The sequence below is a fragment of the Ooceraea biroi genome, chromosome 1, assembly GCF_003672135.1.
Source record: "Ooceraea biroi isolate clonal line C1 chromosome 1, Obir_v5.4, whole genome shotgun sequence".
Taxonomy (NCBI): Eukaryota; Metazoa; Arthropoda; class Insecta; order Hymenoptera; family Formicidae; genus Ooceraea; species Ooceraea biroi.
Window position 1 is genome coordinate 12304611 of NC_039506.1, and position 13138 is coordinate 12317748.

At 37.0% G+C, this 13138-nt stretch overlaps 2 protein-coding genes across 6 annotated transcripts in view; both read right to left on the reverse strand.

Moving 5' to 3' along the window:
• Positions 1 to 739: 739 nt before the first annotated feature.
• LOC105275079 lies at positions 740 to 2396 on the reverse strand. The gene is made up of 2 exons (XM_011331730.3): positions 1821 to 2396; positions 740 to 1136 (listed from the first exon to the last, which is right to left on the reverse strand). Exons 1-2 carry the CDS (start codon positions 2392 to 2394, stop codon positions 1102 to 1104), a joined length of 609 nt encoding a protein of 202 aa, XP_011330032.2. The 5' UTR covers positions 2395 to 2396; the 3' UTR covers positions 740 to 1101.
• Positions 2397 to 6988: 4592 nt separating this feature from the next.
• Positions 6989 to 13138, reverse strand: part of LOC105275077 (growth hormone secretagogue receptor type 1) — a 157767-nt gene continuing 151617 nt past the window's right edge. For all 5 annotated transcript variants that reach the window (XM_011331726.3, XM_011331725.3, XM_011331728.3 and 2 more), the window contains one exon: positions 6989 to 10423. In XM_011331726.3, coding sequence (XP_011330028.1) covers positions 9694 to 10423 — 730 coding nt within the window. In that variant the 3' untranslated portion in view covers positions 6989 to 9693. The remainder of the gene's footprint in view (positions 10424 to 13138) is intronic.

Genomic DNA, 13138 nt, shown 5'->3' on the forward strand with positions numbered 1-13138 from the left:
TAACATTGATATATTCAGACATGTTCCAACGCCATCTATTAAAAATCGGCACGAACTTTCCGGACAACCCAATATTAACAAAAAAGTTTAATGACTAGAGCATAATTTTACAATACCATATACGTTTATGAAAGAGTATATTTGATGGAATTTTAGCTTTAAATCAGAAATAAATTTGAGTTAGGTTATATTTTCCGAAACTGGAACCCCGGACACATACGATCGTTTTCAGCCCGCTTCGCGGGAGGGCGGGAGGAAGGGGCTTTACTCCTCTCCCTCGCCGGAGCCGGTGTAACAGATTTCACCGTACAGATTTTGATCACCTGGTTCACGGCATGGATCCCGGCGGGGGGGAGGGGCATCGCCCCCCCCCCGCCCTCCCGCGAAGCGGGCTGAAAACGAGCGTATATGTCCGGGGCTCCAGTTTCGGAAAATATAACCTAACCAGATTAGGTTAGATAAGGTTAGGTTAGGTTAAATGACTTTCCTTCTTTCGTTCATATTCATCGTTTATGTCTTTCAATATTCAAAATAACTACTATATTTTCGAAACTTCTTTTGTTAATAACTTTTTAATGAACAATGAGCGACGGCTAAAACCTTTTATAGTCTGCAACTAGCAAAAAAGCGTTTTTGTCGATTTCTCAAATTCCAACTAAAAACCTCCATATCTCCTAAACTAAACCAGATAGCCACTTTCATCACTCTTTAAGTTTTATTTATAATGACCTGTAGATGAAGAATCCACGGTCAAAACTTGGCGCTCCGGAAATCGTAGTTTTGTCCAAAATGCCTTCTTTAAAATACAATTAAATAATAGAATCGAGCGTAGCAGGTTAGCGGTGCTAATATTTATTAAACCAGAATTTAATCCATAATTGGATCTACACAAACGTTTCGGTTAACATTTGACCATCTTCAGTGTGAAAAGGACCTATTAATTCAATACAATTAAAAACACGAATATTATAAAATGAACATATTACGCAAAACTCACGCACCAGCGGAGCACCTCAAACGCAGAATCACATCGCAGTTGTTCAATCGACTTTCAACTCAGTCAGAACACAGCATCGCAAAAATATAAGAGGCAGACCAAAGTCACCGGAGTACATTATTATATACATGGCGTGATCCTGTCACAAATTGGAAAACGTCAGAATTATCAATAAGTTAGCATAGAGAGGAGTCATATTAAAATAAAACCAATAATATCGTGAAACGACCTATCAGGTTCTCGAATGCGGACTAGCTCGCCGGGACGAGTTCGAGGATAGGTCCGTGACAATGAGCAACTATGCGCGTGGATAAGTAACAACAATAACGTTTATTATATAATATTACGGACCAGATACACTATATACATTGCTTTGCGCGCGGTACGCTTACGATGGCGTGTCGCGGGTTCGTGGTTCGACCGGGGCACGCGGTGTCGCGTAAATATACAAAGTACCGCGGGCGCAGTACGCGAGACTATCCACCCCCCCTCGGGTGGGAACGAGCACGCGGTGCTGCTTCAGCTCAGCCGCGATACGTATCGGCAGGCATGTCGATCGAGATCTAGGGGCGGCCCTTAGATCCCCGTATTGATGGCCGTCCCCGTGCGGCCGAGTCGCCTCGGCAGCGGCGAAGAACACTTCACCCCTATGCACGCGGGTCGGGACTGAGGAGCGGATTCCGCGGCGACAGGGTCGAGAAACCTCGACGGAGATGGAGAATCCTCCACTCCGGTCCGTGTCGTCGCGGGGGCTAGGTGACTGCTCGGTTCCCGGTGCGCTCTCTTATCCGAGAAGGCTCGGCGGAGACGAGAAACACCTCACCTCTGTCTGAAATTGCACCGGTTGGCTGGCGCGGTTCTGTCCACGTGCGTGCGGGGCCGAGAGGAGTCTCGGCGGAGACGGAGAATACTCCACTCCCGTACCCGTCGGTGCACTTGCGGCTGGTTCCGAGTGTCAGTTGCGGTCGTCGTCGAGACAAACTCGGCAGAGACGGAGAATGCTCCACCTCGAGACGATGCCACTGCCCTCGGACTGTATGCGCTTCGGATCGTGAAACGGACGCTGGCTCAGGAGCTCGCTTCGTCGTAGAACGGCGGAGCGGATCAGGATTCCAAGCTTTCGCTCGGAGCGGTGTCTGGAAATCAGGGTTTAGCGGAGATCGGATACGAACGTACGAACGAATGTTCGATGGCTCGACTGCCCTAGTTACGCTGTTCCGCGCTTTTTTATACGGTGGTTGTTTGCTCCACTCGGGGGATCGCGCCTGCGCACACCAGCGCAGGTTAAACGGTGCGGCTCGGAACGGGATCGGCGTGGTGTTTGCGCTTACCCCGTAGCCGGCGCGACAAACAACTCGCGCGTATGATAATATGTTTTTATGAGCGCAAGCGCTCATGCCCTCACCCCGATGACGGCGGGCGGAATCCGACGGATGGTCGTCGGCGAGGCGATTGTCCGGCGGATGGTCGGCCGGTTGTCGGAACGATCGCCCTCAAAAGGGCGTATCGTTAAAATCGTAAATAAAATAAACTTACAGTCTCAAAGATATACATAGTCACAACAACACATCACACAGTCAGCATCACGCAAACAAGCAGAGAAATCGGTAGCCAAAGGTTATTTAGGTGGAAAAGTATTCAAAATAGGTGAATAAACATCAGGTAACGCCAAAGTGTCACTTTGTAAATTAAGAGGATTTAATTGCCTCTTAATAGTTATCATCTCAGATACCATTCTTTTTTTATATGCAATTTCTTCGTCCAAGATTTCAACGTGATTCCATTTAAAATCATGACCTGAATCTAACTTATGGGTAGAAATGACGGAAGGAGAACCTGATCTTTTATTAATGTCTCTTCTATGTTCATTGACTCTAGTGTGCAGTTGGCGCTTGGTCTGTCCCACGTATGAAGCATCGCATTCGTTGCATGAAATCTTGTAAACAACATTGCAATGCGACATCGCATCTAAAGGATCTTTTTTCACACAAATGAACTTATGCAATGAATTGTTTGGTTGAAACGACATGTTAATGTTGAACTTTTTTAAATTATTGGACAAATCTTCTGATAAATTTTTAATATATGGTATCGTGAAAAATTTATTGTCTTTTTTAGACTCATACGCATCAGTATCAGAACTATAACAATATTTCTTAAATCAAATAATCCTTTAAGTCGCCAGAAAATTAATCAAAGTAAACTTTGCTAAGTTGATAAAAGCAATCCTTTATTAATGACCAAGGCTGGCAATACAAATTAGGCGTAGACACAACGTTTCGACCTTATATTTCGGTCCTTTTCAAGTGTCATTGCTTCGCAAAGTCATTTTCTAGATATAAAAGAACAAATTCTTATCATTTTTACTTTGTTCTTTTATATCTAGAAAATAACTTTGCGAAGCAATGACACTTGAAAAGGACCGAAATATAAGGTCGAAACGTTATGTCTACGCCTAATTTGTATTGCCAGCCTTGGTCATTAATAAAGGATTGCTTTTATCAACTTAGCAAAGTTTACTTTGAATATTTCTTAAGTCTAGAATTTATACAGGAAAAAATGAACTGTAGCGGATAGCCGTTGTCAAGTAAAACATTAATTGTAAGATCAAGGTTCTTTCTGTGGAATTGTGGATCAGAAATTTGTAATACCCTATCTATTAGCCCGAAAACAACACCACGTTTGTGTGAAATAGGGTGATGTGATTGGAAATTCAAATATCTTCCGGAGTAAGTTGGTTTATGATACCAATCTAGAGTAAAGGCACCTTGTTTAAAAGTAATGTAAATGTCAAGAAAATTAATGGAACATTCAGCGTTACTCCTTTCCATCGTAAATTGTAATCGGTCGTGAAATGAATTAAACACAGTTAAAATATCATTGAACAGAGCAGAATGTGATGCAAATAAAATGTCGTCTACGTATCTGTAAAATAACGGTAAATTAAGTACATTGACAGCCTGGGACTCAATATCTTGCAAAACCATATCTGCGATGATGGGTGAGATGGGAGATCCCATCGGAGTACCAAATATCTGCTTGTACGTGACACCGTTAAACGAGAAAAAAGTCGACGCAAGAACAAAATTAACACCAATCAAGAATTCATTTAACGGGATGGAAGTACCCTCGGAAATACGATCCCACCTTTTTTCAATACTTTGTATTGCAAGGTCTGTAACATTTGTAAATAGCGAAACAACATCAAGGGACGCGAATTGACAATTAGCATCAATATCAAAATTTCTCAAGTTATTAACCAATTGAAAGCTATTATTCACATGACTTGTAGGAAAAAGTACGTTATTATAAATAATATGATGTAAAAACGATGATAATGCGTAAAGTGGGCTGTTCGTATAGGACACTATGATTCTAAGGGGACAACCATCCTTATGTATCTTAGGCTGGCCATATGCTCTAGGGAGGATACCATCTGTTGTCAGCAACGATCGATATTGAGAGTTCTGGATATAACCATTCTTCTTCCATCTTGTAAGAAGATCTCTCAATTTATTGGTTACAGATTTGGTGGGATCTTTATTTATCTTCAGGTATGTGCTGTTGTCCGAGAGAAGAGAGTCCATTTTCGCTTGGTAATCAGCCATACTCATAGCAATGGTTGTGTTACTCTTGTCAGCCTTCGTGAAGAAGAGGTGTGGGTTTTCAGCCATAAAAACTTTAGTCGATTTATACAAATCAATCAAATTGCTGTCAACAGGACTCAATTTAATACAGCTGGAACAAAACCTCTCCAGAGCATGAGTGCACTGGTTTCTGATCGACTGAGAAGTAGCAACATTAAATCTGTCCAAGTTATACTCAATGTTTTTTATGAAGTCCGTAGTTACCCGTGATTTCATTTTGCCAGTGATGGGCATGTTAAAGTTACCTTCAAGCTGGACCAACGTTTGAACTTTCTCAGGGATGTGACTACCTGACACATTGACAAACCATTTTTTATGTAATTTATTCAAATCAGCCTCAGAAGGAAAACTAGATGGCACAATGTCAATATTATGGAAACTACTGTATTGCGGTTTTGAAAAAGACACGAAATTACGACCATCAGTCGAAGTTCCAGTATAGTAATTAATAGGTTCAATGTCATTCCTCACAGCCAATGTTTGTCTCTCAGATAACCAGGTCACTTTCTTATCTATTCTATTGTTCTCGCTTGACCAAATTTTATCATTAATATGCTCTTGTTTTCTCATAAAGTTATTGAGTACATTTCCCGGTAACTGATTGTTTAACAAGCTAATAACAGCATGAATACACCACAAGACAGTGGAAATTTTATAAGCGTCCGACAGCTCCAAATGTAATATCCTTTTAACATGGCGCAGATTCAACTTTTTATATTTCCGGACAGAATCATATTGTGAGAAAAATTGCGTACATTGAGTAAAACATTTCAGGTGCGGAGGTACTAAGTTCAATCTGATACATGATCTTATAAATTTGATTCTTATCTGCGTCTTAATCTGCGTTCTAAGTAACTTGATACATTCTTTAGCCAGATTACAAGCACTATGGCCAAAAAATAACTAATAAACTCAAAGAAACGCATCTTCAACTAGCGTATAAATAATAGTGAAACAAGCTCGTGAGTATTGAAATACAATTAAATAATAGAATCGAGCGTAGCAGGTTGGCGGTGCTAATATTTATTAAATCAGAATTTAATCCATAATTGGATCTACACAAACGTTTCGGTCAACATTTGACCATCTTCAGTGTGAAAAGGACCTGTTAATTCAATACAATTAAATCCTTCTTTACATTAAAATGATGTTTATATAATATATTATAATAAATAACAATAAGTTATTTCAAGAATTCTTCGATAATAAATTTTAAATTAATATTAAAAAGTATGTGGAGATCTTATATAAAACAACAATATGTAGGGCACTTATATACAGAAAAAAATGACTTGTTTAACACATATATACATTCATATGAGCACGCACATTACTTATACACAGGCGTGACATTCTTTTAAATCGACAACATGTTTATCAAATTAAATTATCGCTAGGTCAACAATGAAAACGTCAATTATGGTATATTATTATTATGTATATTTAATTATAGTGCAGTTTGTTCCGCCAGGTAATAATCAATAGTAACAGATAGATTTTAACAGCAAAACTTATTATAGATATGTCGATGACATTTTGTTATTTTTGCCAACTGACAGGATTCAACAAGTTTTGCAAGTATTTAATAGTTACCACCCACGCTTGCAATTCATGATCGAAGTTGAAAAGAATAATTGCATTAGTTTTTTAGACACAATGTTAATTAGGGACAACGGGATTGTAGTCACGAATTGGTATCGGAAACCAACTTTCTCTGGCCGTTATTTAAACTTCTTTTCCAATCATCCTCTACAACATAAAATCGGGGTAATCACAAGCTTAATTGACAGAACGATCTTACTTTCGCATGTGAAATTTCATAGCACGAACATTGAAACTGTAAAGGAGATTTTATTGAACAATTGTTATCCGTCGAAACTTGTTGATAAACACGTAAACAAAAGAATCAAAGCACTAAAACACACTAATATGAAGCTAAACAACATTAATGAGGATGGTGATAATAGAGCCAAATCTGTAGTGTTACCATTTGTAAATGGTCTTAGTGACATTCTCCACAGAGTTTTTAAAAGCTATAACATTAATGTAATACACACGATAAATAAGAGATTAGACTGTATCATAAAATCTGGCAAAGACGCGCTACCCGATAGTAACAAAACTGGTGTAGTTTACCGCTTGAAATGTAAGGATTGCGATGCCTGCTATGTGGGCCAAACAAAAAGGCACCTGGCTACGAGGGTCAAGGAACATAGAAGCGATATTTCAAAACGTGAAGGTAATTGGTCAGTTGTCAGCAGACACAGAGCTTCCTTGTTCCATGACTTTGACTGGTCAAAGGTAGACATTTTACACCAAGAACAATATTTACATAAATGCGAAGTGGCGGAAATGATTTTTATTAAAAGACATCACAATGCGATCAATCTACAGACGGACACTGATAACTTGCCGGGTGTTTATGATCCTATACTGAAAAATATTTAGAACTGTTTTGATTCGTCACCGAAAACATCATTCTTCGACTTGTCATTATCGAGTACGGACGTGATTCTTTGTCATTGTTCGATAGTTTATGCGATGTCCTTTTTTTGGTTAGTATGTTATTCTGTTGTAATTTATCGAAGTGAATTTTTATTGTAATCATATTGTGTGCCTGTTTAAGTTATTAAATTGTAGTGTAATTTGCGTTATTGATTGGTTATAGGAAGAAAACGACATTGTAATTAACTGTATATATTAACTTGAAACCTGAAGAGGGCCAGAAATTCTGGTCGAAACGTTGTTTTTCACTGAATAAAGTTGCCAGTGGTGTCGACATATCATAATTCTGTTACTAATGTATATTTAAGTCAGACTTTCATTTTATTATTGTAGAAAGAAGAAACAGTTGATTTCACAATGCAAAAAATACTTAAAACATATGAGTATTTTTATAATAGTTATACAAAAAAGCTTCTAAAAAATATTTAACATGAGATTTGCTAGTTTGCGTTAATAATACTTTCAAGAGCAAGACCGTATTTTGTTTGCTTTTAAATCTTTACAGTCTCATTAAAAAATATTTCTTATCAGATGCCTGCATTATGAGAAATATTTATAATATTATATTATCTGCTATATATTTTATAACAAGATGAACCGAAAAATGTAATTTGGTATATTTATAGAGAATTTTATAGAGTACTTTTATAGAGAACTTTATTATCATAAAAAGCAATTTTGCTTTCACTTTTTATACTAATTTTTAATAATATCATGCTTCTATCTCTCTCTCTCTCTCTCTCTCTGTGTCTGTGTCTGTGTGGGTGTGGGGGTGGGTGTGTGGGTGTGTGGGTGTGGGTGTGGGTGTGGGTGTGGGTAAGATACCATTGTTAATCCCATTGTTGAAGCACACAGAGCGCATTTGTGTTCTCTAGAATACAACAAAACAACTGTATGCCAACTATTAGTAAAAAATAAGATAACAAGAAACTCTTAAAAATAAGTTCCTTATTTACAACAATACATTTTTTTTCCTATATCTCACATATTAGTTTATTCTTATTTTTATTCTACCTTATGTTTAAATCTACATTAATTTTGTTACAATTGAAGCATTTAGGAACGTAATGTTTGCGTATAAAAGTATGTCGACTTTTCTACTTTCTTAACTCTCAAAGAATTCTTTTAATTTATTGTGCAAGTTAATACTGCTTAATTAATATAAATATATAATATACAACACATCACATAGAAAATCGAGGAACTAAAGTTATCGCGGTTTTGTCACAGTGACTGTTATTACACTTAAAGACACAATTATTGTACTAATCTCGTTCGAATATACAAATCTTAATCTAACGGTGATACAATAAACATTTAACATTTAACAGTGAACATTCATTTTAACAATTAACAGTTTCTTACTTCATTGTTACAAAATGCTATCGAGGAAACATTTTAAGTTATTTAGTATGAACAAACATAATTTCTAATCTAATGTAATCATCACATGAAGAACTTTACATGTGCAATAATGTGCAAAAGTCAGTATTTATGAAAGAATATGAGAAAGTCTAATTCATTATTGCACGTATTATTTGATTTGCGTTCAATATTTTAATGGATTACAACTTCTCTCGAAATCAATTGGCGTATAGAAAAAATTCAATAAAAATTTTTAATTATTTAAATGCACAGTGATCGAACATTTAAAAATGTTCTTTTTTGTATAAAATAAAAGATTTAACGCATTTTTTGTATTCAGCGTAATGAACTAATTGAATTAAATTTTTGAGACTTTAAACTATTAATGAATTAAAAATATCTTATTTTCAGGGTACAATATACAGGGTGTCATCGTTAATGGCATATAGTTTAGACTTAGCTGAGTCGAAAAATCCTGTACTATTTTGCGATAATAATCGATAACCGAGTTATTAACGATTGATATTAACGTATGAGAGCGCGGCTCGTGCAGCGAGACGTCGGTAGGAGAAATGTATAGAATTGAAATTTCAAACGAATAAAGATAGTGAAAAAATAATATTATTTATATAAACATAAAAAATGAAACAAATCTCATATAAGAAATCTTTAATATTAGATTGCAACATAAGAATTCTCCAAGTCACACATAGATTGTAACATAAGTTTCCTCACTTTTTTTTAGCAATTTTACGTTATTTAAAGTAAATGGATAATAAAATATATATATCTTTGATTAAGATTTCATATTGTTAATCTAAAATTAATTTGAATTTAATTAATTACTTTTTATTTGAAGTTAATCTTAATCAATTTTAAGCTCGTCATCAAAAACATATTGTATCACTCGTTTCATTTAAATAAAGAAAAAATACTGAAAAGGCCGGAATTGAGACCAGCTTATGTAAAAATAAGAAATAAAATAGAGTTTTATATATACAAAAATATAATATTATTACAGCGTTTAATAGATTATTTATATTTGATTTAACAATGGGAAAAGTACTTATATGAGACTTTTCACTTCTTTTATAATAAAAACTAGCGGAACTCTCTGACTTGGCTACCTTTCGGTAAGACAATATCCTTCGGTACGTTTAGAAGTCGATTCGTAAAGAGTTAAACATAGCTCTCTTGCTTCTTTTTAGCGATATTTCCAGTCACGACGGTTGTAAACAAGGGTAGCTTGATCTGTTTGTCCACAGATGCATGATCGTTGCTTGGTACCTTCACGCTAGAGCTCTTGTTGCTGCTGTGCCGCCGCCAGAAATCTGAGTGATTGCTGCTGCAATTAGTTGATCCGGTTGTATAAGTGCCCGTACGCTCTGACATGCTTTTCTTTTTACGTTGCCTAATGAGTCCGAAGCCACATAGCTTGAGGAAACCTTCTCTGAATTTACTCGACATCAGGTTGTACAGGATCGGATTGATCGCAGAGTTTAGATACAACATGAGTCTGCAGAAGTACAGTAGGCTGTAATAACCCTCGATACCGAGCGAGACGATTATCTTTGGCGGAACAGATATGACGAAGAGTGTAAAGGCCTTAAATGGTAGAAGGCACAAAAAGAAGCATAATACGACTGTGCCAAGCATTAGGACCACTTGCTTGCGGTATTTGAGCAGATTGTTTGCCGGCCCTCGACTTATCGCCGGATTCGCCATCAAGTGTCGGGCAATCACCGTGTACAGGATAATTAGAAGCAACATAGGGATGACGAAGAATATCAGAATGGTGGTCAGAATAAAACCTGTCATCCACGTCGACGAAGCCGGTGTTGTACACGTTGGGATATAAGTACCATCGTCGTACTCCTCAACCTCATAAGTCACCATAAGTAGTATGGGGCTAAAATATATTCAAGGAAAGAAATCGATTAGTTTTAAGTCTTTCACCCAAAAAAATATTCTATTCTTTAATAGTTCCATTTTGATTATAGAAGATTTTCCTCTGCTATATGGTCTCAAGATGATACTCTGAAATCTAGAGGAATATCCTATAACTATGAGATCCTGAAATTAAGATTACAATCCTCTTAGGGAGGATCACTTCGACTAAAGTCCAGTTAATTTAATCGTCGATTAACTCATTCTTCGTCTCTTTCTAAGGTAGGTAGTTAGAAAAGGACGAAGAGTGAGTTAAACTACGGTTAAAGTTAAACGGCATTGGTAAAAGCGGTCCTTAATGCTAGAGGAATCTCTGCGCATCGTGCAGTCGATTGTCACAAAACAAATACTTAAATGACAATCTTCTTCTAACAAGCGCGCGTGCCGCGAATATCTTGCATATCCTCTTATTTCAAGAGGCTATTCAAATTACATAGTGATATTTCTGATAGAGGAATTTACTATTGAGTATAGTTCATGCATCCTCTCTTGTATGCACTCTTTTATAGATGAATACGTATATCTAAAAGAATATACCATTAATATGTAAGATTTTTTGCTTAGAGGAAATCCTTAGAAGAATTCCCAGTTTAAGAATAGAATATTTTTTTTGGGTGTTGTATTATTATATATACGTTTGAGAAATATAGCAAAGCTTTCAATAAGCAATAATCATATAAAAGCGATTCATTGTTAAAAAAAAACATTTATATTGTTGCCGCGATATTGATGGATTGTCTATCTCCTTGATAATCAAAAATGTGCATTACTTTCTATAGCCGTGCAATTATTTGTGACATATTTTGATATGCATTTGAATAAATGAAGGATTTAAATAAAAGAGAGAATGGAAGAGAGAGGGGGGAGAGAGGGGGGCAGAGAGAGAGGGGGCGGAGAGAGAGAATGGAAGAGAGAGAGAGAGAGGGGGGCAGAGAGGGAGAGGAAGAGAGCGCGGAGGAAAGTAGAATTGAGTAGAAGAAATGGTAATTATGCATTATAGGGGAGCCAGCCCCAATGACCTTGACCTTGACATATGTTATAGAGGTCACCCTCCTGAATGACCTTCAGAAGGTTTTAGCCGGCGGTCATGATTTATTAAAAAATTAATAACCAAAGAAGTTTAATAATTTTGCACAAATTTTTAGTTATCTACGCTCGTTCACAGCCCGCTTCGCGGGAGGGCGGGGGGGAGGGGCTTCGCCCCTCCCCCCCGCCGGAGCCAGTGTAACAGATTTTACCGTACAGAGTTCAAATTAGTTTATATATTTGTGTATTTTCCGAAACTGTTCATACTCAAAATATTAAGTCTAACCTAACCTAACCTGGCTTCGCCCCTCCCCCATCGGGATCCGTGCCGTGTACCACGTGATCAAAATCTGTACGGTGAAATCTGTTACTCTGACTCCGGCGGGGGGGAGGAGCGAAGCCCCTGCCCCCAGCCCTCCCGCGAAGCGGGCTGAAAACGAGCGTATGTGCCCAGGGCTCCACTTTCGGAAAATATAACCTGACCAAGGTTAGGTTAGGATAGGTTAGGTTAGATTAGGTTAAAGCAGAAAATAATTTCTACTTATATTAAGGGGATGCTGGAGTTGCTAGTGAACTATTTTTTCACTATAGCGATGGTAATTGCAGTTTCGAAAATTCTCTTTATTGCTTGTGCAGAATAAAAAATCCTTTTCCACAAATGAAGTATAGATAGAAAGAAAGTCCGCTCTACAGGACTTTATATTCAAAATGGAAAAAAGTTAGAAAAGACAAATGCAAGTTTTTAACTTTTTTCCATTTTGAATATAAAGTCCTGTAGAGCGGACTTTCTTTCTATCTATACTTCATTTGTGGAAAAGGATTTTTTATTCTGCACAAGCAATAAAGAGAATTTTCGAAACTGCAATTACCATCGCTATAGTGAAAAAATAGTTCACTAGCAACTTCAGGATCACCTTAAAAGAAACTATTCTATATATTAACGATTCACTGCTTTAAATGACTTTCCTTCCTTCGTTCATATACATATTCGTCGTTTATGTCTTTGAATATTCAAAATAACTACTACATTTTCGAAACTTCTTTCGTTAATTACTTTTTAATAAACAATGACCGCTGGCTAAAACCTTCTGAAGGTCACTCAGGAGGGTGACCTCTATAACATATGTCAAGGTCAAGGTTATCGGGGCTGGCTCCCCTATAAGGCATAATTACCGAAGAAATTATTAGTTCGTCAATAGAATCATTAAAATTGCTAATACGTTAGTGATTAGTCGTTCAATTCTGACAATAATCTCGATATTGTGAGATGTTATAAAACTACACTGACAAGGGGACCTTACGGCTACCGGGTCTCCGATTTTCTTCATACTTACAGGATTTGAAGATCAGTACCCGAACATCAATTTCCTAAAGCAGTACGATGCGCTTCTCAAAAACACTCAAGAAAATCGACTTTGAAGATTTCCGAGCGCTGTAAGTACAGAAAATTTGAAGCTTTTGTCAGAGCCGGTTGTAGCCGAGCGCATAGCACTCTGGTCTCATAAGCGCGAGGTCGCTGGTTCGATTCTCGTTGGCCGCAACTTTTTTTTTATTAATTTTACTTGAATCCTATATCTAACATTAACATTTATCAAATTGAAATGCTAATTAATAAATATGTAATCGTAATTGTTGCAATAAAAATTAACAT

What these genes read in the sequence shown, in the direction of transcription:
- LOC105275079 (XM_011331730.3), bottom strand. Translation starts at nt 2,394, where the DNA reads ATGAGCGCTTGCGCTCATAAAAACATATTATCATACGCGCGAGTTGTT. An exon ending in CGGTGCAATTTCAGACAGAG is followed by an intron (nt 1,137 to 1,820) that starts GTGAGGTGTTTC and finishes AATTTGTGACAG; the next exon opens with GATCACGCCATGTATATAAT.